Source organism: Mercenaria mercenaria, chromosome 6 (assembly GCF_021730395.1).
Source record: "Mercenaria mercenaria strain notata chromosome 6, MADL_Memer_1, whole genome shotgun sequence".
Classification (NCBI taxonomy): Eukaryota; Metazoa; Mollusca; class Bivalvia; order Venerida; family Veneridae; genus Mercenaria; species Mercenaria mercenaria.
Window position 1 is genome coordinate 71,856,303 of NC_069366.1, and position 25,730 is coordinate 71,882,032.

Genomic DNA, 25,730 nt, shown 5'->3' on the forward strand with positions numbered 1-25,730 from the left:
GGAGGGGGGAGAGCGAGAGAGAGAGAGAGAGAGAGAGGGAGAGAGAGAGAGAGAGAGAGAGAGAGAGCGTTTGTGTGATACTGTTAATTTTTTTCTAAAAGTGCAGGTCACGCGAACTTGATAGCTAAGTCGTAAAAATGTAAGTTAACATGCCGCACACATGCACAACATACTTAACGGTGCAAATGAATTTGAAAAAAAACTAATGTCACTTGTAAGTTTTGCAATCCTTTGCCCTCTTCCTATCTCTTTGATGTATTTTTCTGAAATTGGAAATTTGTTTTCCTGAAGAACTTTATGTTTTTATTAGGAAATGTTTCATTAAGTTTAAAAATACATTCAAACCTTTTTGGTAAAAATCTTTTTGTCTCAAAACTGAGGGTACTGCAAATGAGTCTGTTGGTATAATTCGGGAACAATCTCGGTTACATTAATGAAATACGCTGTAACATAACCTAAAACGCCGTAACACATCCTAAGACCGCCGTAACTTAACCTGATACGCCATGACATAACTTAATACGCCGAAATACACTGTATCACTACAAAAATAATATTGCCTAGATACGCAATAACTTAGCCTTAACTCGACGTAAAATCATATAAAAACGCCGTAACATTACCTGGATACGCCGAAACATCACTTAAATACGCGGAAACACCACTTAAATACGATAAAATATTACCTAAATAAGCCATAACACTATCTAATTGCGTTGTACCAACACCTAGATACGCCCTTACTCCTCCTAAATAGGCATCAGCAAACCAAATACTAGTACGCCGTAATATTACCAAAAACGCCGTAACGTCACATGAATACGTCATAACATTACTTAACAATACTTAAATACGTCGTAACCTTTCTTGATTACGCCTTAAAATCACCAAATACGCCGTCACTATACGAAGATACGCATTATCATTAATTAAATACGCCATAACATCACCTGAATACGCTTTATAAGAAGTTTAAAGATACGCCGTAACATTACCTAAATACGAAGTAATATCACAAAAATGTGCCGCAAAATTACCTATCTACGTAGAGACTTACCCTAAGTTTTCTTAACGCAAGGAAAACAATCTAATTATATAGCGAAATTGTTGAGTGAACACCGTTTCTTTAATCCTAATCCTGCCCATGTTATATCAGTGCAAAGGAAAAGTAACCTATCTATGAAAAATGCCATGTATGATTACACAGTTATGCATCTAACAGTTTTGAAATTGATTTCTTCGATTTTCTCATATTTCTAGATATTTTTCCCATATTTTGACGCATATATATGGGTAGTTGAGATTGTTCTCTTTCCAGCAGTAGCCTTTTCAACATATTTCACCTTGTGAAATTCTGTGAGTTTTGATTTTTTTTTTAAAAAAATCGTCTGTTTGTTGACAAATTTCACCACAAAAATGTCCTACTTTCCCCAGGGCAATCAATTATTTGATCTCTACATAGTTTTGTATCCAGGTTGCTAATCCATGTGACAAGTATGCATGCTTTTTTCATGATAACAGGTAAAAAGTGGGTAGTTTGCATGAGGTACTAGGTCAATTGTCACCTAAGCCTATCATAAAGTCTTTGCGGAGTTGTCTCCATTTTTTCCAAATATTTCATCCGGGATCATTTTTTTCAGCTCAAATAACTCTTTTTCAGGAAATGATATTTTAATATTTTTTTCAGTCCTTGTATTCTGATGCAGTTAACTTCACATACATATAATATAGATAGCTCCTACTTGTTGTTTTTTTTTCAGTTACACTGCCTAATCTACGCCGTAATATCGCGCCAAAAGACATAACAATAGGGTTTTTGAAATAGCTACCTAGGTTACCTCTTTCTTTGGGATAGCCCTTATTAGAGATTGAACGTAAGGTGGTCGGCCTAATACTCCAGGGCACTCACCAACCTTCTACAATGAAATCACTTTATAATTTCAAGTTCCAGATACATAATTTGATTCCAAGTGAAAACATTGCAAAGTTAAGGTGTTTCGAAAGTTTCACAGTCGATAACGAAAGTTAGACAATCTAGTGCTTTTGTCATATAACTAAATCTAAAAAGGATGCAAAGACCGTTTTCAGGGATAAGTTTAATAAGTAAGGATAACACAATGAACGGGTTAACTAGTCAACATCTGCATTAAACTGACTGACCAATGATGCAAGTATACCTGATAACAAAAGTTTCGGCAATTTTTAGGGAAACTTGGCAGGAACAACCATAGCGGGCTAAAAGCATTGTAATCTCTAATGTTGAGAGGAAATATTGTAAACGTCTACTTGATTTTGCTTTTACTTGGGTAAATTATCATTTTTCTCTAGCAGTGGAATAAAACTGAAACCTCATGACTAAAACATATTTTATGATTATGCATTGTCATTGCTATTGCTCAGAAAAATATTTGTCATCTTATTATCTGATTTCCGTTTTCATGAATAACAATTTCAGTGAGTAAATCATCGTGTATTCGACTTTATTATTTACTTAAGGTGCAGCAACATAATCTTGTGGTCAAAGGTGTAACATATCAAGATGGAAGCTTGGAAATTCTTTAGATTGCTTATCTGCATTACGTTTTATTTTCACCGTCTGCAAGGCAAGTATATTTTTACAAATTGTTACGTTGAGATCATGCTTCGTTTTGTGATAAGTACTGAAGCAGCTGACAATGAACCGTGGTAAATTAGATGATAAATCACAAGAAGGCATTGATTGTTTTCATTCTGACATACTCATTGAATTTGTGATAGAAATGCATATAATGGTATATAAGCATTGATAAAGTTCGTCAAGTGACTAAATGAATAAATGAATGTAATAAGATATAGTTGAGCAATGTGCACTCAGCTTCTGTGCACGATGTTTCCATGAATTCCAGGTTTACCCTTTTTTATTTCAAAATTTAACATTTGAGAGATTTGAAAATTTGAAAACTTTTATGTATTTCACCTTATTGTTAAATCTATTGTTTTGTCAATTATAATGCAGGACATAGAATGCAGGATTCTGGTGTCGGACAAAAAGTAGTCGGGACGCCATTTGCTTCCTGGGGAAAAATAATGCCATTATTTATGAATTTAATACTGAAACATTTATCTTAGTACTCTAGCTATTCATTGAGCAGCATTTTTACCACTGAGTAAAATGTATTTATTTTACGCTTAATTGTCTTTGTCAGTAGATCTAGTGAACTTAATGCTGGAATGGATTAGTCATGTGTTTTCATAAGGAGCCTATAATTAATAAAAGGTATATCATATTAGGCCAAAAATCTATTACAAGTAATTATGAAAACACTTGGACATTGAAAACACATATCAGTTGTAAAATTTATTCCTTTATATGGAGAAAAACGATCATACTAACCTGGGACAATTGTACAGGTCAAAGCTTTTCATATATTTATTTTTGTTTATTTAAATAATTGAATATCCGTTAACAAAGACAATTTATGCGACATTTCTTTTTTTATCGTTATATTACGATTAAATAGCAATATTCTTACTTTTCGATCCACGGCACTGTACATCCGTCTCCAGTTACTTTTGCGTCTCTAATTAGGTTATAGAGCACTAATTATTTATCATCTGGATTTGTAATCAAATATTATGAGTGTAAAGAAAACTTCAAAATAAAGATATCAAAATTGCGAAATATTCCTACATTGACCCAATTGAAGTAATCTTCATTATCATGTTTCTTTGGCAATTAGCGTAGTTCTGTCGCAAATGTTATTTAGTTAATTAATAATAGATATAATTGCTTTCAGTTTTTCGCTTCTCTTTATGCAGCACTAGAGTCATCTTATTACATGGGCTGTTTTAAAGACGACATTTTCCGAAAAGCCATTTGGCCTCCGATAACAAATTTCAACAACGGCGATCGGTGTATTCGCACTTGCAGAGCTTCAGGACACACATTCGCCGCTACACAGGTATAATCATATAATAATACATTCTTCTATAAATATAAAATGCAGCTTTACTCACATCTTTACATTGCATTTCATTTTTGCATCAATATCAAATAAAGGGTTATGTTAAAACTTTACTTCAGTAGACTGTTCATCTGATTTGTTTCAGTTTTGCAGCGATATTAATAAACCCAGCTTAATTGCATAAAAAGCTAATACAATCATATGTTTTAAAATATGTGAAATACGTTCTTATATTCAAAAAATGTAAAAAAGATACAGTTTTATGCTCGAATTGTATCAAATGTAAAGAAATCTTATCATCTAATACAGTCAAACCTGTGTTAAATACCACCTATGAACAGAGACCACCTGGCTCTTAAGACCATATGTTTTGTTTCCCATTTTAATGTTTACAATGTATTTTAACTTGTGAATAAAGACCACTACCAAATAAAGACCACATTTTGGCTCTCCCGAGGGTGGTCTTTATAGACAGGTTAGACTGTACACGTATTTTTGCAGTAACAGTATAATGATAAAGAGATTAAAGCGTGCTACTTTTGCATTCTTTAGTCCCATTACTGTAAATGTGCCATGAGTATTGGTGGGAATCCTCAACAAGTCAGATGTCAATATAAATGTCCAGGATACCAAAATGAAATCTGCGGAGGCTCAAACAGTATGTCAGTGTATTACATAAGGTGTAAGTATTAAACTTTCTAATAAGTTACAGGAAGACAAAATATCACTTAAGTAACGCTATTTATGTTTAAATGAAATATGACATTGGAGTCTGACCAGACAGACATTGGCCAATCACAATAGCTTCGTGTTCAGGTGAGCTAAAAGGTTACAACATTTACTACTTCTTATTTTTAAATTTAACATAAGAAATCACCGAACAAAACATTCTTCTTCCTCCTCCGCCCAAATCTGGAAACTCCCACATCAATTCCTGAAATAAAGGGTATTTTATTATTTTTTTCAGGTTTCATATTCGACTTTAATAGTTTCATTTAAATTGTACCAAAAAGTACCCTTTTACATGTCCACAAGCTTTTTATAAGACTTGACCTTGTGACTTAGTTTTTGACTTAAACCAATTTCGATTAATGAGAATGGGCAAAAAAATGTGGCTTCTCATATGTGAACATCTTTTTTCTAAGATTTTACCAAACCACCAAGTGTCTGACCCAGTTTTGAACTTGGCTGAGATTTCAGACATACATTCTGACCAAGTTTCATTAAACTTGAACTAAAATGGAGCCTCTAGTAGGCTAAAATTTGAAAATGTACCGCCTACAATCATAGCTCATCATGAACACAAAGCTATAAAAAGAACTGAAAAAAAATCCCTTAAGCTGGGTAGCATGGTGTACTCACAACCTGGTGCACTCTCCTCAATGATAGGAGATTTAGCCTGGATAGGAGCTTGTTTAGCCTGGATAGCCTGGATATGAGCTTGTTTAGCCTGGATAGGAGCTTGAGCCTGGATAGCCTGGATAGGAGCTTGAACCTGGATTGTTTAATAGAAAAAAAGACTGTTAGGTGGCTCAACTTAACAAAGATTTCCAACATATATGTCATTTGATAGATAAACCAATAGGTTGTTTTTACTTCTATTTAAACAAAAAAAAAGTACTGAATGATATTTTGCCGAAAAACTGCTAGAAATCTATAAAACTAATCCTGGTTGGGAATCACGTGACATAGAGACCACATAACATGGTATCGCAACTATTGAATATCTGTCAGATACAAGTGTTGACATGATTATTTTGTCATTATCTTTTATTTTACAGAAAGTATTTTCTTGATGGTATGATAAACTGACAAAACTTCCAGTAGACACAACTGACATAATAAGCAACATTTTTAGGAGAATCCTCCATCAACATGAAGTAAAATACCATGTCTCATGTTTCCTTACCATGTCAATGATAGAATACACATTAAGCCTACAGAAATGTGATACTCTTTATATTTTGTATGGCTTTCACAAAATAAAGTTAGTTTTGTCTCAGACTCGTTTAAAGTTGATTCAATTCTTTTTAATTTCACTCAAAATAAGCCCAGATACCTTACTGGAAGACCGTGTCTTGGCTGCCTTTGCCTTGCCCCTTTCTCGGTTGACAGCTACACTTTTAAGGTGATCCAACCAAATATTGACCTGTTTAAATATAAATCAACATTTTAATTTATCAGGTAAGAACATGTATAAACATAGTTTCCTCAGTTGCTTAGATTCATTTTACTTAGAGCATGTCAAGATTATAAAGCAAGTGATGAAGATGAGAATGATAGCCGAGATTCACAACAGCCTTGTTATGACAAGCAGTTGAAACAGTAAACGACAAGAAACAAAATTGGTAATACATGTCTTTAGAATCAAGTGAAGCTAGTTTGAGAACAACAAGAGTGCTCTGTATCTCTCATCTGAGATCCGGTTTACAATCTAATATCTTCCTAGAAACAAACAGATTAAATGCTAACAATTTATGGGCTAAAGTGGTAGATGCAAACCTCTTCAATTAAAGTACACTCAGTACTAACTCAGTACTAAGTAATATGGCATCTGTAATTCCATCTGCATGTCTTTTCTGCAATACGTCAGAGTGGGGGGGGGGGGGGGGGAGGTCAGTTCAATTCCCTGTAATCAAAATAAATAACAAATTGATAGGACAACTTAATTGAGCTATGTCAAGAGGAAATCATATTGTGATGTCTAACATCAATGTACACAAATGTGTCAAAACCAGCAATTTTGCCAACTGAGGAGGTAAAATCATTTTTTGACATTTTATCATTTTCAGAAAATTTCAAAGCAATCGGCTAAAATTTGATTATGTTAATATAAGCATTTGACACTGATAAATTTCCTCTAAAACTATATAAAATAATTTGACGAAACGTCATTTACCTCCTCAGAAGGCAAAATAGCTGGTTTTAACACAAAAATGCAAGCATAAATATATTATTATACATTGTAGTATACTAGTATACAAGTATAAATTATCACAAGGTAGATTCTCTTTCGAGAAAGATCAGATGAGACACAATCATTCTTTCTTATATTAAACCACACATAGCATATGCCAAAACATCTGTTGCATTTGCATTGCTGGTCTAACGCCTACAATATGAAATTATTGAAGTGTTTGCACAATGAAGCAGGAGACAATGCTATTTAAGGTATCTGATAATACATCCTGTTTCTTAACCAGCCCAGCTAATAAAAACATGTGAAAAAATGTACATCATACTTTAAACAGTCTTTCAATGACTTGACTCGGTGGAAGGTAGTGACCGCCACAGTCCTCGTGGTTAGGGCAGCTTCCTGGTCTTCTTTCCTCATCAGGCAAGGGGAATGGCAGGTAGGTGAGTGGTGGCCCACCAGGAAACCACAGCATACACTGAAAAGCAGGCACCTTTCTAATAAAGTGAACTATAATGCAAATATACATGCAGTTAGCATAAACAGATTCCTCATAATTCTGTGTAATTTAATTTGAAAATGTTTGCACCACAGTACTATGCAACATACAGCCAGTTTTTCATGAAAACTTGCCAAGAGTGGCAAATGTTGGTTTCCAGTTTTTTTGATATATAAGATTTCAAAGTTTATTTTGCCAGTTAAAATAGTTAAATCGGATTACCTCTTCATTGTCATCTGGACGGCCTCGTCTACACAGTAGGTGGGTGCAGCCATCTTGATAGCAGCAAACTAGATGAAAGACATACTTTCTTGGACCATGACTCTGTAGATGTCTACTTTTCAAATTCCATAACAGGACAACCTCTTCTAGCAGCTCCCTATTTTCAACCTTTAGCCTCTCTTTTTCAGCTATTGTTCCTTTTTTCCATGTTTTAAAGACATGTCGGATTCTTTGATAGATGGAACTATCTGGTCCCTTGAAAAGCTGTGAAGTAGTTTTAGCACAAGGAGCATTTTTCACATAATTAATGTAGACATTAAGGGTTTTTGTCAACATTTCATTGTCTATCTCTCCAGTTGCTGGATTAATATTAAAACCATTAAGTGTAGATGGAATGAACAACCCACTTCTTGCACGTCCTTCCATTCCATTCTGTAGTTCCACACGACTCAAATTACTATTTCCACTGTCCCGACTAGTAACCAACTGCACACTTGTTGGTTTTTCAAGATGTCTTTTTGTCCAGAATAGTTGCGCTTCTTCGTGTCTAGGCCCTTCGTCCACACCTCAATCAACTCGAACACATTCTACCGATCCTTTCAAAGCATGAGAAACCGATACCCAGTCCACTGTCTCCAGGAAGCACAAGTCTGCATAATGATGTGCAGGATGTTTGGAATGTACAGGTTGTGCTTTAACTATTCCAGAACATACTTCATTGGTAGTTTCTGACCCTGTAAAGTTGTACGAAGTTGTCTGAAGGTTTGAGGGGCAATTGTTAGTGTAGTCCGTTTTTGTTGTCAATGGAGCTGATCCACTTACAACTGGTAATGGATGCTGACTCGAGGTCATAGCATCTAATCTGAACACAGAGCAGTCATCTCTATTAAGATTTGTTATCCTTCGTCCATCAGTGTACTGTAATATGTCAAGACCACGGTAAAAACTACAAGAGCAGTGGTGATCTGGATTATGTTTCACTTCAAACCACTTCTAGCTCTACGAGTTGTAATTGCTGCTGCACCTTTATAACGTTTGGCAGACATATGTCTTTGATTGCGCGCCACACAGCTGAACAACTGTTCCGTAGCTGAACTTTCTGTTGTAACTTTGCTCAAGGTGTTCTTGTATGCGTTCATATGTTACTTTTGGTTTTACTTTTTTCTGATTACCATCAAAAGTTAAAACCCCAGTTCTTCTCCACGCATCAGCTCCTACACTACAGTCTTTAACAAATGCTTCCATTCTATGTCCAATATCTGGGAAATCTCTTAGAATTTTGCTGCACTTTTTCCCTATTTTCCTCTTCTTCAACAGGTACTTTTCAGTGATACGTTTGTTTGCTATAGCTCTTGCTTTACGACGAAGTGATAGAGCTTTCTTCTCAATTACTCTTTTCCCAGTTACATCAAGTAGTAGATGAATATTTGCCATTTCGTTAGGTGTAACTTCATTCTCGCTGTCGGAGTAAATGATTTCAGTATTAATTGTTTCAGTTTCGTTTTGTTTCAATCTGTGGGCCAGAAGAAATGCTTGACGGCTCTGCTCAATCAGTTTTTCTTCACACTCATTCAGTCCAAGCGAAGGCAACATACCAGCAAAGTCAAGAAGAAGTTGATTTAATTGTTCACTGTCAAGAACAAGGTTGCACTCTAATGCTCTGGCAAAAGCAAACCAGTTTAATTCTAACTCTTGCAAAAGATTAATTAATTGATGTGGATTCATATAAGGTGCTTCTGAGCATACTTCTTTAAATAAATCATACTGGTGACTTGTGTTCATTTCATTACTTTCACCAACATTGGCAACACTTTCATCTGAGCACTCAATGTGTGGCTTTACTTCACAGCAATATGTAGGTGCATGTTCTTTTTCACAAAAAGGAAGGTCTATTTCTTCATCTGTGCTATCAATTTCAGACTTGAAAATATTCACTTGAAGGTTTGCTAACAGTTCAACCCCTGTCCGTATTTCTTTTGTTTCACGAAATGCTTTATCCATTCTCTGTTGCCTACTATTTAAATTACTCACACCATATATCATCTTCATCTTCTTTGACTCAAGGCTTCACTTTATAAACAAGTTAGTCTCTCCCTCTCATCATCTGACCTAGCCAACTTAATTAACTTTTCTTTACTTATTTTTGAAATTTGTACACCACCTCCTTCGAATTTTGCTGCTAACAATGCCTTGCATAATGTAACATTTGCACTATTACTGAACACAAAATTTGTTTCATTTTCTCCGAAACTCAACTTAATGTTTACAAGAGGCAACTGTAATACCAAACGTTTTGCCTTTGGAATTCTGTAATTTTTCATATCTGAATCCGGACTTAAAAGTCTAAATGCACTTTTAAGATCAACGAAGTAATCATATAACTGTATCTTGCATTTACACTTCATGCATGTTTTTATGTTTTTCTAAACAAATATCTTCTAATACTTTTACATAATCAAACAGATTCATATTTACTAAAACAGAAAATGAAACACCATTATTTTCGGTGATGTTGACAAGCCTTTTCTGCTCAATAAGTATTTTTAAGTCCCTGCATGTCATTACAAGAGTAGAGGGGCTTTAATGAAAATGCGTGCTAGCCAGAGTGCTGCCTGTTTCTGTTTCATCAGTGATGCAATTGGTAGACATTGGTTCTGTTTCAACCGTGATGTTCTTGGTGGACATGGTCTCTGTTTCGTCTGCGATGTTCTTGGTTGACATGAGCTCTGTTTCATCTGCGATGATCTTGGTTGACATGGGCTCTGTTTCATTTGCGATGCTTTTGGTTGACAAGGGCTCTGTTTTATCTGCGATGCTCTTGGTTGACATGGGCTCTGTTTCATCTGCGATGATCTTGGTTGACAAGGGCTCTGTTTCATCTGCGATGCTCTTGGTGGACATGGGATCTGTTTCTGTTTCTTCCGTGATGCTCTTGGTTGGCATGGGATCTGTTTCTGTTTCAACCGTGATACTCTTGGTAGAAATGGGCTCTGTTTCATCTGCGATGTTCTTGGTTGACTTGGGATTTGTTTCTGTTTCAACCATGATGCTCTTGGTAGAAATGTGTTCTGTTTCATTTGCGATGCTCTTGGGTGACATGGGGTCTGTTTCTGTTTCATCCATGATGCTCTTGGTTGACATGGGATCTGTTTCTGTTTCAACCGTGATGCTCTTGGTTGACATGGGATCTGTTTCTTTTTATCTATGATGCTCTTGGTTGACATGGGATCTGTTTCTGTTTCATCCATGATGCTCTTGGTTGGCATGGGATCTGTTTCTGTTTCAACCTTGATGCTCTTGGTAGAAATAGGTTCTGTTTCATCTGCAATGCTCTTGGTTGACATGGGATCTGTTTCTGTTTCATCCATGATGCTCTTGGTTGACATGGGATCTGTTTCTGTTTCAACCGTGATGCTCTTGGTAGAAATGGGCTCTGTTTCATCTGCGATGCTCTTGGTTGACATGGGATCTGTTTCTGTTTCAACCGTGGTGCTCTTGGTTGACATGGGATCTATTTCTGTTTCAAATTTGATGCTCCTGGTTGACATGGGATCTGTTTCTGTTTCATCCATGATGCTCTTGGTTGACATGGGATCTGTTTCTGTTTCATCCATGATGCTCTTGGTTGACATGGGATCTGTTTCTGTTTCATCCATGATGCTCTTTGTTGACATTGGATCTGTTTCTTTTTTATCTGCGATGCTGTTGGTGCACATGGGATCTGTTTCATCCATGATGCTGTTGGTGCACATTGGTTCTTTTGCTGTTTCATCTGTGAAGCTCTTGGTGGACCTGAGTTCTGTTTCATCCGTGATGCTCTTGTTGAAGAAAGAAGGTATTTTCTGTTTGTTCTTTTCACAACTATTTTGTTGTTTCTTTGTCTTTTTAATGCTTTTACTACAAGTAGTACTTTTCCCTGCTCTATTCTTAAAATACCACTGGCTTTTATAGTTGCTTCTCTCAAGCTCGTGAAGCTTTAACTGCTTTAAGTGTTTCTCTGAGTTAATTCTCTACACTTCCTTTCTTATTGTCAAACAGCTTTCATGATCTAAGACAGCTTCACATCTTGTTAAGTTCTTCTTTAATTTAATTGTTTCATGGTCTTGGAATTCAATTTCTTCTTTAATTGTTTAATTCTCATTTTTCTTAAGTCACTGTTTGTATGTGGAGCGTGAGTCTGAGATTTATTAGATTTGGTATTATTCTGTTCCGGAGATGTTTTTGCTATTTGAACACTTTTTGATTTTCCTTTCTTAAATTTATAGGTCAATGAGGCTTCTTCTCTTGCCCTTGAAAACTAATTGTGCCGGTCTTGTAATAATGACGGGTCCTTCCCTACCAGCTGACTTGCTACTTCATTCACGGCCAACTGCCATGGTGTGATACCCGGTTTTGGTTTAAATATCTGAGTCTTGTTAACGTCTGGTATCTGAAATAATAGGAACATAACCTCAATTTTAATGGCTGTATTACTCGTTGTTTGCATGTTACTATACATTACTAATGCTAAGTAGATATTATTGTAGTACACAAGTGCTAATAATGTATACTCTGCGTCAAAAGAAGTCCCCACCTGTTTGAGGTTACATAAAATTTTACATTATGTGTCTCCTTTGAAGAAACATGCATTTTTGTAAGTTGAATTTATTGTTTGTTCAATGTTATGTTGCCATTTAGAGCAATTTAACTCGGGAAAATGACGTTTTAAAATTTGATATTTTATGGCATTTACTCGGAAATCAAAATTTGCTGACATCAATCCCATGCATATGCTTCAGACAAATTACCAGGTATAGATTACTAATAAATCAGAGAAATTTCCAAATTATCAAACATATCACTATTTGTTATAGTACAGAAAGTTTTGTTTTCAATTTTGTCGCTCGATAACATATGTTACGTGGTTTGTAAAATCATGTTAATGTGAATTGAATAAAGACACGTTTCATGGAGAGAATTCATTAAACACATCAAGAATCGATCATTTTATTTAAAAATGTTTTTCACAATTATTTCTAGCGGACAGAATTTTCTATAACTTTGCATATTTATAGATTGATGTATGACAAGTTAAAATAAACAATAAAAAGAATAGGTGCCCGTGCTTCTTTTTTCAATATTCAAAGTTTAGTAAGGACACCAAATTGGTATTTTTTGTCTGAAGAAATAATACATACATGTCATAATAAAACTAGTACAAACAACTATTTACTTAAAAATACACTCTGATGTTACTGTTTTTGCATCACAATTAATGAATTCACTATTACTATGCATAAAATGTCAACATATAGATATATTAACTCAGAAAAATTACTCTTGACTGTTGTCTGAAACTGAGAAAAACACAAAGTATTTCCTAATGATATGAAAAATCTAGCGGACATAATTTTACCAAATTGTATATTATGTAAGCTAGAACTAGGACAAAAAATTCTAAACCAAAAAATATCAATCCGTGCTTGTTTTCAAGAAAAATTAAAAAATATTCAAAAATTAATATTTTTTCATTACCCCATCCACCTTAATATTATGAACATTTTTTACACGACGAATTGCACAATGTTATAAACAGTTTCATAACTAATTTTCTGACTTACATGCGGAATAAAGCTCCTTTAAGGTTTCATGCCTCTAGGTCAAATATTTTTTGAGAAACGTGCTACACAAGCTTTCACATGCCATTTACGTTTTATATTTGACTACGTCAAGGGTCATAAATCTGTTTTTACTGAGTGCAACCTCAAATAAAAGCGCTGGTGCACAACTTCGCATGCTGAATTTAATTCTTGCATGGTTTCATGACTTTTGGCGCATATACTTTTGAGGTACATGGGACACTAATGTTTAGACGCTTTATGTACATTTTGACTGTCAAGGGCTATAACTGTGGTCTTACTGCGTGAAATCCGGGATGGGGCACAAAAAGTATAACAACATTTTTAGCAAGTCACATCTGAGCTTGAAGGGGATAGATCTACGTTAAAATTTTCTGGAATTTTATGTGACTTGGAGTCGGCTGAATCATTACTGGACGAAATAATTTTACTTGGCTGTCCAGAATGTATTCGATTTGAGCACTTCCTATGACTACTCCTCCAATAAAACTCCATCACTTTTAAAAGTAAAATATACACTACCTATCTTGTCAGTATATATGATTTTTTTGCGCAAGTGCGCTGCATATCCGGCAATTAAGCACTTTCGGTGGCGAATCCTGAACTTTGTTTACAGTGGTTATCGCTTGCTGCGCGATTGAGATGCGCACAAAATATAGTGATGAACTCCTTTAAATATTACAAAAATGCTTTTATTCCAGAAGATCTACTTTTACGCTTATTTAATTGACCTATTTAGGGTGGGAACTTATAACAAACCAAAAAAATTTAGACATTTAACATTAACACTGTAACTTTACATTATGGACAAAGTGACTAAGACTATCAAAACCCGATCTAGACGTAGTGACCTAGATTTTGACCTTATTAGACACAGTTTTAAAACTGACATAGATTATCATCGAGAAAATTGTTCTGGCCAAGTTTGATCAGTCAGACTAAAACTATGACTACTAGAGTGTTCACACGATTTTTCTACGATTTGAAGTAATGACCTAGTTTTTCTTATCTCAAATCACCCAGTTTAAATGTTGATCTAGATATCATCGAGATAATGTCATTCTGACAAAGTTTGATTAAAATCGGATTAAAAATATGACTTCTAAAGTGTTCAAAATGTTTATTGATGACTTGACATAGTGACCTAGTTTTTACTTCTCATGTGACCCAGTTTCAAACTTGACCTAGATATTATCGAGATTAACATTCTCACCAAGTTTGATTAAGATCCGACCAAAAAGGTGACTTCAAGCGTGTTCGCAAGGTAGACTATAATTGAGCATTACGGACACACACACAAGTCAATTACTAGATGCCAGTGGCATAAAAAATAATCACTTCAAATTCTTCACGACCAATGCCCACATAAGTTATGTGGCTTGGCTTGGGCTCAAACTCACAAACAGGCATTGTCAGTTTAACACTGTACCGAAAGAGCTAACTCGGACTAGCTTTCGACTACAATGTAAACAAATAAAAGCTGTCAAAGGACATAAAGCTCGGTTTTTCTCAAATTCTCCCCCTTGATCTGAAACTCAGTTTAGTGTTATTAATTCTGATACACGCGATTTATTGTGATTAAGTAATTTTCTTTAATGTGTAAAGTATCATTTCGTGGCCCCGAGTATGTCGGGAATTGGCGCGCTTTAACGTAACGTAAACGTCAAAGTCACATCCTTGCAATGTTTAGTATGTAACGTCATTATTAAAAAGGTATCGAACCTGGAACAGCGTCGTTATTGCTATATGCCACTATATCTAAGATATTGGTGCCGTGACCAAAGAAAATCAACAGAAATGAAGCAGAAACTACTCCAGATACGAGAGGCACAGAAAGCCGTCATTACTGCCCAGCTGAAGAAGATTGAAGATGTAAAAAGTAGCGACGACGACATGGTGGAATTCGACACGATTCTTGAGGCAGTAGAGGCCAAGTTCAAGTCACTGGAGGGTACTAATGAAAAGATACTAGCGCAAACTGATGGCGAAGATTTACTAACTGAGATGACGGAGACCGATGATTACATGCTGAGCGTAAAAATTCATATCAGAAGTCTTCAAGCTTTTAAGAACAACCGCAAATCTTCCACACCATCTATCCAAGCCGCAACTACTGCCAGTATTGATGTCCAGCCTACCAGGTCCAGTATCCAACCTACAGGGTCCAGTTTCCATCCTTCAGAGTTCCGTGTTCAGTCTGCGGAGGGTATCCGGTCTACAGAGTTGTATCCCACTGACGTCTGCCCTGGAGAACTATTCAGCAACGCAAGCGCCCCGTCACAGAGTATAGCCACAGACAGAGTACAGAATACATGCCAACCTGTAAGTAATGCTTCTATTAATTCTACAAACTCGTCCATTTTCCATAGACTGCCGAAACTTACGCTCCCTACATTCAACGGGGATATTTTACGTTGGCAAACGTTCTGGGACTCATTCGAATCCACCGTACATCTGAATTATAACCTAACTGATGTGCAAAAGTTCAGCTACTGGCAATCTCAGCTTGAATCTGAAGCAGCCAATACTATTGAAGGTTTTACGCTGACCAATGCCAATTATGCTCGAGCGATAGATACACTGAAAGAAAGGTATGGTCGCCGACAAAAAAGTACCCACGCCACAATGCAAGCCCTTCTTCAGCTTCCAGCCCCGACAAATAGTATTCATAGCTTGCGCAGTTTCTACGATAAGATGGAATCGTATATTCGTAGTCTAGAGTCCAATGGTCAGTATCAGGACACGTACGGCAACTTACTAGTTCCCATAATATCAGATAAATTACCAGGAGAAGTACGACGTAACCTAGTCCGAGAGCACGGCGACGGTGACTGGCAGTTACTAGATCTACACAAGGCAATATCCAGGGAAATAAACATATTAGATGCAAGCGGTCCTATATTTCATCAGCCGGAAGTAGACATGTTTGGGTCAACAGCTTTGTTTTATACTGGTACAAAGACGAAACGAACTGCGCTAGATTCTTCCAACCCAATGATTCCCTCTAAAAGATCGCACAGAAACCCAGTAAAGTGTTCCTTCTGTCAGGAATCACACAGCTCCATAGATTGTACCAAGTACCCTGACGTCGCATCCAGACTAGCCGTCGTAAAAAAGAATCGACTATGCTTCAACTGCCTTGGTTCACACATGATGTCCAGAGGCAAGTCACGTCGTACATGTCAGAAGTGCCACAAGAAGCATCACACAAGTATTTGCCAGCCAGAAAATGTCCCGCAACCTAGTAGACCTACACAGACTCACAGTGATCCAAAGGCACCAGCTCAAGCGTCCTATCCCCATCCGGAAGTTACGATGCACGCATCATCAACCCAAAAATCCCTATCCGGAGTTTTACTGAAGACAGCCATCGCCCCTATATGTTTCAGAGAAAACCATTCTGTAGACGCTATTATCCTATTTGATGAAGGATCACATCGATCGTACATAATACAGTCGTTAACGCAAGAATTACAACTGCAAAGGTAGACAATTTGTTTGTCGGCATTTGGAGGGAGGTTTGACGGAGTTCAGCACCTTGATACCACTACGGTCTACCTGATAACTGATTCTAAGCGAAAGATCCCTATCAAAACTATTATTATCCCGACCATAGCAAATCCCATTACTAATCACCTGAAAGAGTCCAAGGTTAATTTACCATACTTACGTGGTCTTAAGTTAGCCCATCCAGTGACCAGTGATAGTTGTTTTAACATATCCCTACTCATCGGCGCTGATTTCTACTGTGATATTGTTGAAGATGAGGTACGACGTGGAGATGGTCCCACGGCAGTAAAGTCCAAGACTGGCTACCTATTATCCGGACGCTTACCTGATTCGACCTCCAGAGATTCTACCCAGCATACACTGAACGTTATCTCTTCCTGTGCAGATGAAGTCCACAGCCTAGAGAAATTCTGGAAGCTAGAGAGCATGGGGATCGCCGATAGTACCGATGACGAGAAGATCACAGACTACCTTCAGAAGTATCAGCAGAATGCCATTGAGTATAGTAATGGGAGATACACTGCCCAGTTACCATGGAAACAAGACCATCCTCCACTTCCCACAAACTACCAGATTACCAATCGCAGAACCGAGAACACTATCTGGCGACTAAGTGCAGAGCCAGCGATACTGCAGAAGTATGGCGAGATCATCGCAGAACAGGAAAGGAGAGGCTTTATGGAGAAAGTTGACGAAGATTCCCAGACAACAAGAGTGCACTACATACCCCATCACCCAGTGAAAAAGGATTCCTCTACCACCCCCATCAGAATTGTGTACGATTGCAGCTGCCGAAAATCCCGTGATGAGCCGTCCCTGAATGATTGCCTAGAATCAACTCCACCCATCCTGAACGATTTGACTTCCCTTCTAACCAGATTCCGATACAACAGATACGCATTTACCACAGACATTGAAAATGCATTTCTTCACGTGGGCCTGCACGAGAGTGACAGAGATGTTACGAGATTCCTATGGCTCCAGAACACTAACTATCCCTGCAGTCCCTTGATTACCTATCGCTTTAAAGTTGTGCTATTCGGCGCTACATTTTCGCCATTCATGCTGAATGTGACCCTCCTCAAGCATCTTCGTTTGAACCCCAACCTCAAAGCAGCTACCATAATAGAGCGAGACCTCTACGTAGACAACGTAGTATCCAGCTTTACAAATGAATTAGACCTCTTGAACTACCTCAGGGAATCCAGAACACTGATATACAACGCCGGCCTGAATCTACGTTCCTGGACCTCTAACAGCGACAATTTACGTCATACCGCAAGTACCGTCGGCGTACCCGATAGTGATGAGTTTACCAAGGTCCTAGGCTTACGTTGGAATCCCACTAGTGACATGCTGTCATTTCCTCCAAGAGTTATTTCCCAACTTGACAAAGTGATAAAGAGAGCAGTCTTGAAGAATACATCCAGAATTTATGATCCACTAGGCCTGCTTAGCCCTGTAACCATCAGAACCAAGATTCTACTACAAGATCTATGGAAGAAGAGTTATGACTGGGATGTCCCGTTACAAGAAGATATACAGCACATATGGCATACCCTTAGCCTCGATTTGAATTCCGCACAGACCATGACCTTCCCCAGATTACTACTGTCTACCGGAGTTGACAAGACCTCAGGGCAGTTACACGTGTTTGTAGACGCCAGTATGGCATCATATGCAGCCGCAGCGTACATTTGCAATAGCACCGACGCACGACTTGTCATGGCGAAGAATCGAGTGGCACCCCTCAAGAAACTCACACTACCACAACTAGAATTGATGGCTGCCTTGATTGGTGCAAGACTAGGTTCCCATCTACAGAAGTTGCAACATTACATATTGGTCCGACAGCCAGATCGTCCTACACTGGTTGAAGTCATCGAAACATAACAAGAGATTTATTACCAACCCAGTATACGAGATATCTAACTTAACCCCAGGGTCGTCATGGAGATATTGCCCAACAGATAGTAACCCAGCGGATCTACTTACCCGAGGCATCACTGCGGATAAGTTCCTGCGCAAGCAGTCTATGGAATACCGGTCCCTCCTGGTTATGTGACACTAGTACGTGGCCTATTTGGGGTTCTACACAGGCATTGATGCAAACGACCAGTAAAGAGCAGACGACATTAGTTGATAATTCTAACATACCCGCCAACCAGCAGACTACGTCTAGCCGCCACGACATTAGCATACCCCAGTTGATTGAAATGACCAGATTTAGAAAATACAGCAAGCTCCTTCGTGTTACGACCTACGTACGACGATTCGTACACAATTGTCGAACTACTCAACATAGAATGTTAGGTGTTCTGACTACACAAGAACTACAAGATGATGAGCAAATGTTATTGCGAGATTACCAGGAAACCGCTTATCCAGATGAAGTTACCTACCTGAAGTCCCCTACGTCCCGCATACCTCGTCCAACGCTTGTGAATCAACTACAGTTGTTTCAAGACGGTAATGGCCTACTTCGATGTGGCGGGAGGATCCAGAATGCCCCTGTTGCTGAATCAACGAATTGTCTTTACTTATTGCCTAAGAAACACCTACTTACCCGCCTAATTGTATTGCACGCCCATGAGAAATACCTGCATGCCAGAACGAACGCTAGAGTAACGAACATTCGTCAGAAGTATTGGATACCGGCCATTAGACAGTGTGTGAACGCCATAACCCGTAAGTGCTTGACATGCAGACGAGTCACCGGGAGACCCTACAGTGCCCCTGATCCACCGCCGTTGCCAAAGATACGAGTTGAAAATGCACCTCCATTCACAGTCACATGTGTTGACTTTACCGGAGCCATCCAAACTAAGAACAATACAGGAACTACATCAAAGGCATACATATGTCTCTTCACATGCGCAGCTACACGAGCCATTACTTTAGAAGTTGTCACCGACCTATCAGAATCTACATTTATGCAAGCGTTTAGAAGGTTTGTCAGCAGAAAGTCTCTTCCTAAAGTCATGATATCAGACAACGCTGCGCCATACCAGTCTGCTGCTACCAGTCTCAGAAAACTGTTCCAGTCTGCATCTGTTAGAACATCACTGAGTGAAATGGGTACAGAATGGCGATTTATACCTAAGAGAGCTCCCTGGTACAGAGGATTCTGGGAAAGACTTATTGGCCTGACGAAGGTGACCCTTAAGAAGATTATTGGACGAGCGTACGTTACCCTGGAAACCCTTCAAACAAATCACTACAGAGGCAAAGTGTATGATTAACAATCGACCGCTGACGCTCGTTCCATCCAGTCCAGATGATCCTAGACCACTGACCCCAGCACACCTCTTGTATGGCCGCCAGACGACATCATTACCATATTCCAACGACATTGATGCCAGTAACTGTGATGTAACGTCAGATCACACATCACTTACCAAGCGAGCCCGGATGCAGCAGACTCTAATAGACCACTTTCGGCGCAGACGGATGTGCGAGTACCTGACGGCTCTTCGTGAACACCACCTGAAGACAGGTTGTAACGCCCAAACGATAAATGTGGGTGACGTTGTACTAATCCATGACGACTCTCCGAGAATACGATAGAAACTTGGCCTGGTAGACGAGTTACTCACTGGTATGGACGGGTAACACGAGCAGTCAAACTTAGAACTACTACAGGTGTGACGTCACGACCAATCGTGAAGCTATACCCACTAGAAGTAGGAAGTGTACCCACCACAGACGACATCACTGACGATGTGTGAACTATAAAGTAATGAACTTTTATATGTGATAGCAATATTCATGAACTTTTAAGTATTAATTCTAATACACGCGATTTATTGTGATTAAGTAATTTTCTTTAATGTGTAAAGTATCATTTCGTGGCCCCGAGTATGTCGGAATTGGCGCGCTTTAACGTAACGTAAACGTCAACGTCACATCCTTGCAATGTTTTGTATGTAACGTCATTGTTAAAAAGGTATCAAACCTGGAACAGCGTCGTTATTGCTATATTCCACTATATCTAAGATAAGTGTATAACAAGCGTTGTCACCCTAGCCTCAGAAGTATGCCCAACTAGATGTGTGTCCATAGGACACAGGTGTCCCACTCCTGCCCCACTCCTGCCACTGTAACATAGTTTTATGACTCAGGTTAAATAGTTTTTAAGATGTTTGCAACACAAACTTAAGAATCTTATATGTATTTTTCACTTAGTTAGCCCTAACTCTGGCCTAGCTGAGTAAAATCCTAACGAAAACACTTCACAGGCTATAAAACAATCCTATAATGTTTTATGATTCTAAGTCAAGTAAATTTTATAATTCATGTTTCACAACCTTTCTTTAGTAAGTCTGGACAAGATGTCTGGTTTTGTGTAATGAAAAAACTTTTAAAAACAAAATAAGTCAGAGGTCATAAATCCGGACGCGAAACCCCAGGTGCACAAATGTACATGCTGACCAAAATCCCTGTAAACTTTGGTGACTCTAGGTCGAATACTTTTAGAACTAAGCAAAACACAACATTAAAATGACCAATTTTTACTAAGTCATAGGCCATAACTCCTACATTACTGAATAAATCCGGACGCGAAATCCCAGGTGCACAACTACACATGCTGACCAACATTCCGGTAAAGTTTTGTGACTTTAGGTCAAATAATTTTGGAGCTAGGCGCGACACAGCATTAAACTGAATGAATCCGGACGAAAAACCACAGGTGCACAACTACACATGTTGACCAACATTCCTGTAAAGTTTTGTGACTCTACGTCAAATACTTTCAGAGCTTGGCGCGACACAACACTAAAATGACCAATTTTTACAAAGTCAGGGGCCATAACTCCTACATGACTGAATGAATCCGGACGCGAAATCCAGGTGCACAACTACATATGCTGACTAACATTCCTGTAAAGTTTTGTGACTCTTGGTCAAATACTTTTGGAGCTAGACGCGACACAATATTTTCGGATGAACGGACGGACGGACGGATGGAAGGATGGACGGACGGACAAGAGCAAATCTATATGCCTCCACCACTCATGGGGGTGGGGGGGGGGGCACAAAAATGTTACAGGTTCCTGTAATTATTTTATCTTTTATACATACTAGTATTCTTAATTTCATTAATGGGCAATCATAAAGCAATTTTATAATTACATGTACTTACCGAACTCTTAACAGCTTCAACCTTTTCATTTTTGGTACATCAAAACAAACAAATATCCTCTATGATTTATTCAAAATGAGTTGTGTCATAATTAAATAAATTACAAATTAATGATTTTCAATGATTGTACAATAGTTTAAAAAGGGATTTCAAATCTAATACTTGGTTTCAATTTTGGCTCAAAATGTTACACTTTTGCCTCATTTAAATATTTTTGACTTCACCCATATGTGGAAGTTTTGATAGTTATTTCATAATGTTTTTACCATTGTTGCTAAAAGAACAGAATTTTAACATTAAATAGTTTGTGAAAAGTTGCACTTTCCATTTACCTGGATTAGGATTCTTGTGGACGTTATATAAACAGTTAATTACAGGTTTTAAAGTGACTTTTTATAATTTTTGAAAAATGGAAATACATTTTATCCACCTGATAATGTAGGTTCTTCACAATATTCCATTAGTTTCTATCCTTGGGTAAAATGACCTTGACCTTTGATCTTATGACCTTAAACTTCATTGACATGTATAGTGGTTGCAAACCAGGGAGTTTCTATTTTGCTCTTTGTCGCAAATTTATCATAGCTGCGTTCTACCTGACTTGATCAAAGGTCAAAAGTAAGTCTTAATATACTGTTTAGTCACTACAAATATACCTTTGAAGAGTAAAAATGCCTATTTGTTGGTAATTCAAGGGCCGTAACTCCAAAGAACCTGGACCGACTTGGCTAATTATCAAACTTGGCTGAGGTCATATGGTCAAACACATTTTGTTTAAGTTTAGTGAAGATTGGACAAGAAATGTTCGACTTAAGAGTACGGAGAAGAGAAAACAGACCGATTTTTTGGTAATTCAAGGGGCATAACTCCGAAGTGCCTTAACCGATTTGGCTACGTATCATACTTGACCAAGGTCTTATAGTCAAACACATTTTGTTCAAGTTTGGTAAAGATCTGACGAGAAATGTACGACAAGTGCGAACAAGATTTGTGACAGACAGACACACACACAGACAGGAGTAAATCAATATGTCTCCTACACCACTATGTATTGGTAGACATAATAATTTTGAGCGAAATGCAAATGCAGACTAAAGTTAACAAGTGTTGCAAGTTTCAAAGCAATAGCTTTGACAGTTTAGGAGAAATGCTGACCTAAACATAAGCAAATTCGATTAATAATCAGAATTGGTATCCCCTCCCGAAAGGGTTTGTGGTGAGGAATGGCAAAAAATATATCTGGCAAAAAGTTAAGGATGTTTATAAGAAGCAAATAATTCATTAGTCAAAATCAAATTAACAGAAATCAAATGTTGAATTAAAGAGTACAGAATAAATGTATAATACTTTGATCCTGACTAAAGAATTTATTTTGAATGGGATATGCTTACTGTAATAAGCTTAGCTTTTAAAATTAAATGCAGTTAATTGAAATGCGAGATGGGGAAATGGTACAACTTGCATGTTGATAAATATTCATGGAGGTTTGAAAAAAATTCTAAGATAAGGCATGAAAAAAATAGGGTGTGGGTGGGGGCTGTGACCAAGGCAAGTGGATGACCAGGTGTGGTTGAACAACTTCACATGTTAATAATAAATGTTCAGGGAAAAGAAATGAAAGAAATTTAATGAAATTCTGCCAAATGGTAAGTTTGTTATGTAAAAATATGTGGATTTTTAGACAATTAAAGGGCAATAACCCTGAAGTTACAAAAGAAATCTGTACGAAGTTGTGTGTGCACAGCCACATTATAGTGCTCTAAATTCTGTTTAAGTTTCATAGTTCTAGGTCAAATATATCAATGTTATGATGCAGAAATTGCCATATTTAAAGTACCCTATATAGTTATAACACTAGAAACTTCTAAGGACCATAACTCTAGTGTTACTTGGGCAATCTGACATTGATGGGCCCCATAGCCTCATGTATATGACATTTGTTTGAAAAAAATCTATAAAATAAGGATTTTTCTTCTTCTTTATTTTTAGAGGGGGAGGGGGGGGGGGGTGTGAAGGGGGTGTGATCAAGGTAAGGGGGTGACCAGGTGTGAAATGGAAAAGAATGAAGTAAAGTGCAAAATACAAATAGATCTGAATGAAATTGTTTGTACACAACCACATCTAAAATTTGTTTCAGTTTCATAGTTCTAGGTCAAATACATATGTATATCAAAAGTTATGATGTAGATATTGCTTAATTTATAGTACCCTATATGCAGTTAACACTAGAAACTTCTAAGGGCCATAACTCTGGTGTTACTAAGGCAATTTGACTGAAACTTGGCGGGCCGCAAAAACTCATATTGGCGAACATGAAAATGAAGTTTTATATAAATATTCCCAACCATTTCCTAGATATGGCTCCGGACGGACGGAGGGACGGACGGAAAGACGGACGGACGTACAACGACAAAACTATATCCCTCCAACTTTACTCGGGGGATGAAAAACCGTGATAAATTTTTCTTGCATACCAGACGGGGATTTCTGGTATTTTTACCACTGCTGGAAAAATCCATCTAACACCCGGGGTGTAAGATGACTCTCGTGTTGTAAATGTAGAAGATTTATGTAGTAATTTTTATTCTATTTAAAAAAACGGAATAAAAATTCAATACTTGACAGTTCCTATTGGTTCCTGATAGTAATATTTCTCGATTCAAATCATGTTATTATTTTGTCAAAAATTCAAAACGTTCCGCTGCAACTGATATTAACAAAACCGGAAGTAAACGTTGTTTTCTGTTTTGAAACGTCATGACGTCTTTCCTGTTTACGGACATTGGTTTCACGTGCTTTGTTTAAATACATTGCTATAAGAAATAATTCTTAAAAGAAAGCCGTTCGATTGCTTTTATTTTATTATAATTTCTTGAAATCGGTATACAAGAGAAAGATATGGAAATATCCGGCTCTCGGATAACTGTTTAGGCGGTAACACAGCAAAGAGTCTCGTTACTTCCTAAACAGTTACCCTCGAGGCCGGATATTCCCATCCGCACCTACAACCAGTGAAAGAACTTATAGTGCCCGATATAAATCTAGACAATATGACAATAAAATGAACATGCTAAATATCAGTGTTGTACATGCAGATTGCAGTCAATAGTTTTGAGACATTTAATTTGGCGTTCCATTTACCCAATTTATAAATAAGACTATTAAGAGTCCAAACTTTTGGAGGGCACTGTATTTATGAACAGTTAGGTAATGTTAGAAGATAGGTCAGTGTTAGGCTGAGGTAGTTTATCAGCCCCTTTCCAGGCAGGTATTTTATAAAACCCCTTCCAAGAATTTATACAACCTCGGCCCCCTCCCCCCTTGTTCTAGACAAACTCTTTGCTAGCACTGATCAGGTATAATCAACAATAGCTCTATTGTTAAGGTGAAAAAAGAATATTTTGTTGAATGTTTCAATTTGTGGGTTAGTTCAAAATTAATTACCTTTATTGGAATATGTCAATGTTGCATAAAATCTGAAAAAAAATATATCATTTTCCAGATCTATTTTGATATTAAATCTTAAATGAATTCTCTTACTTAAATATCATATACTTCACAAATCTTCCTCTTTGATTGTGTCTGACGGAAGAGGGGGAGGACTCTATGATAAGCAGTTTTTAAATTCTACAAGGACTGAACTGTTTTGATATCTGTCTTCTGGCCTGTTTCGTCGGGCCCTTAAGGGTGTTTCTCTTATTTCTCTGTCTTCTGAAAAAGGCATTGAATACATACGTGTTTGGTTCTAAAGGTTTGCTTTTTATATATTTATACACGAGCATTTTTGTGTTTTACATGCCATGCCTTTTTGTTTCCATTACGTATGTTAGAGATTCACCTGGGGGGATTACTTTTATTTACACTGTCCCGTGTCTTTGGA

General features: G+C 37.5%; 1 protein-coding gene across 5 annotated transcripts in view; it reads left to right on the forward strand.

Moving 5' to 3' along the window:
• The first annotated feature begins 2,468 nt into the window (after positions 1-2,468).
• LOC128557835 (uncharacterized) overlaps positions 2,469-25,730 on the forward strand; it is a 58,926-nt gene continuing 35,664 nt past the window's right edge. For all 5 annotated transcript variants that reach the window (XM_053546300.1, XM_053546301.1, XM_053546297.1 and 2 more), the window contains exons 1-3: positions 2,469-2,603; positions 3,799-3,941; positions 4,497-4,626. In XM_053546300.1, the coding sequence (XP_053402275.1) occupies positions 2,540-2,603; positions 3,799-3,941; positions 4,497-4,626 (337 nt within the window). In that variant the 5' untranslated portion in view covers positions 2,469-2,539. The remainder of the gene's footprint in view (positions 2,604-3,798; positions 3,942-4,496; positions 4,627-25,730) is intronic.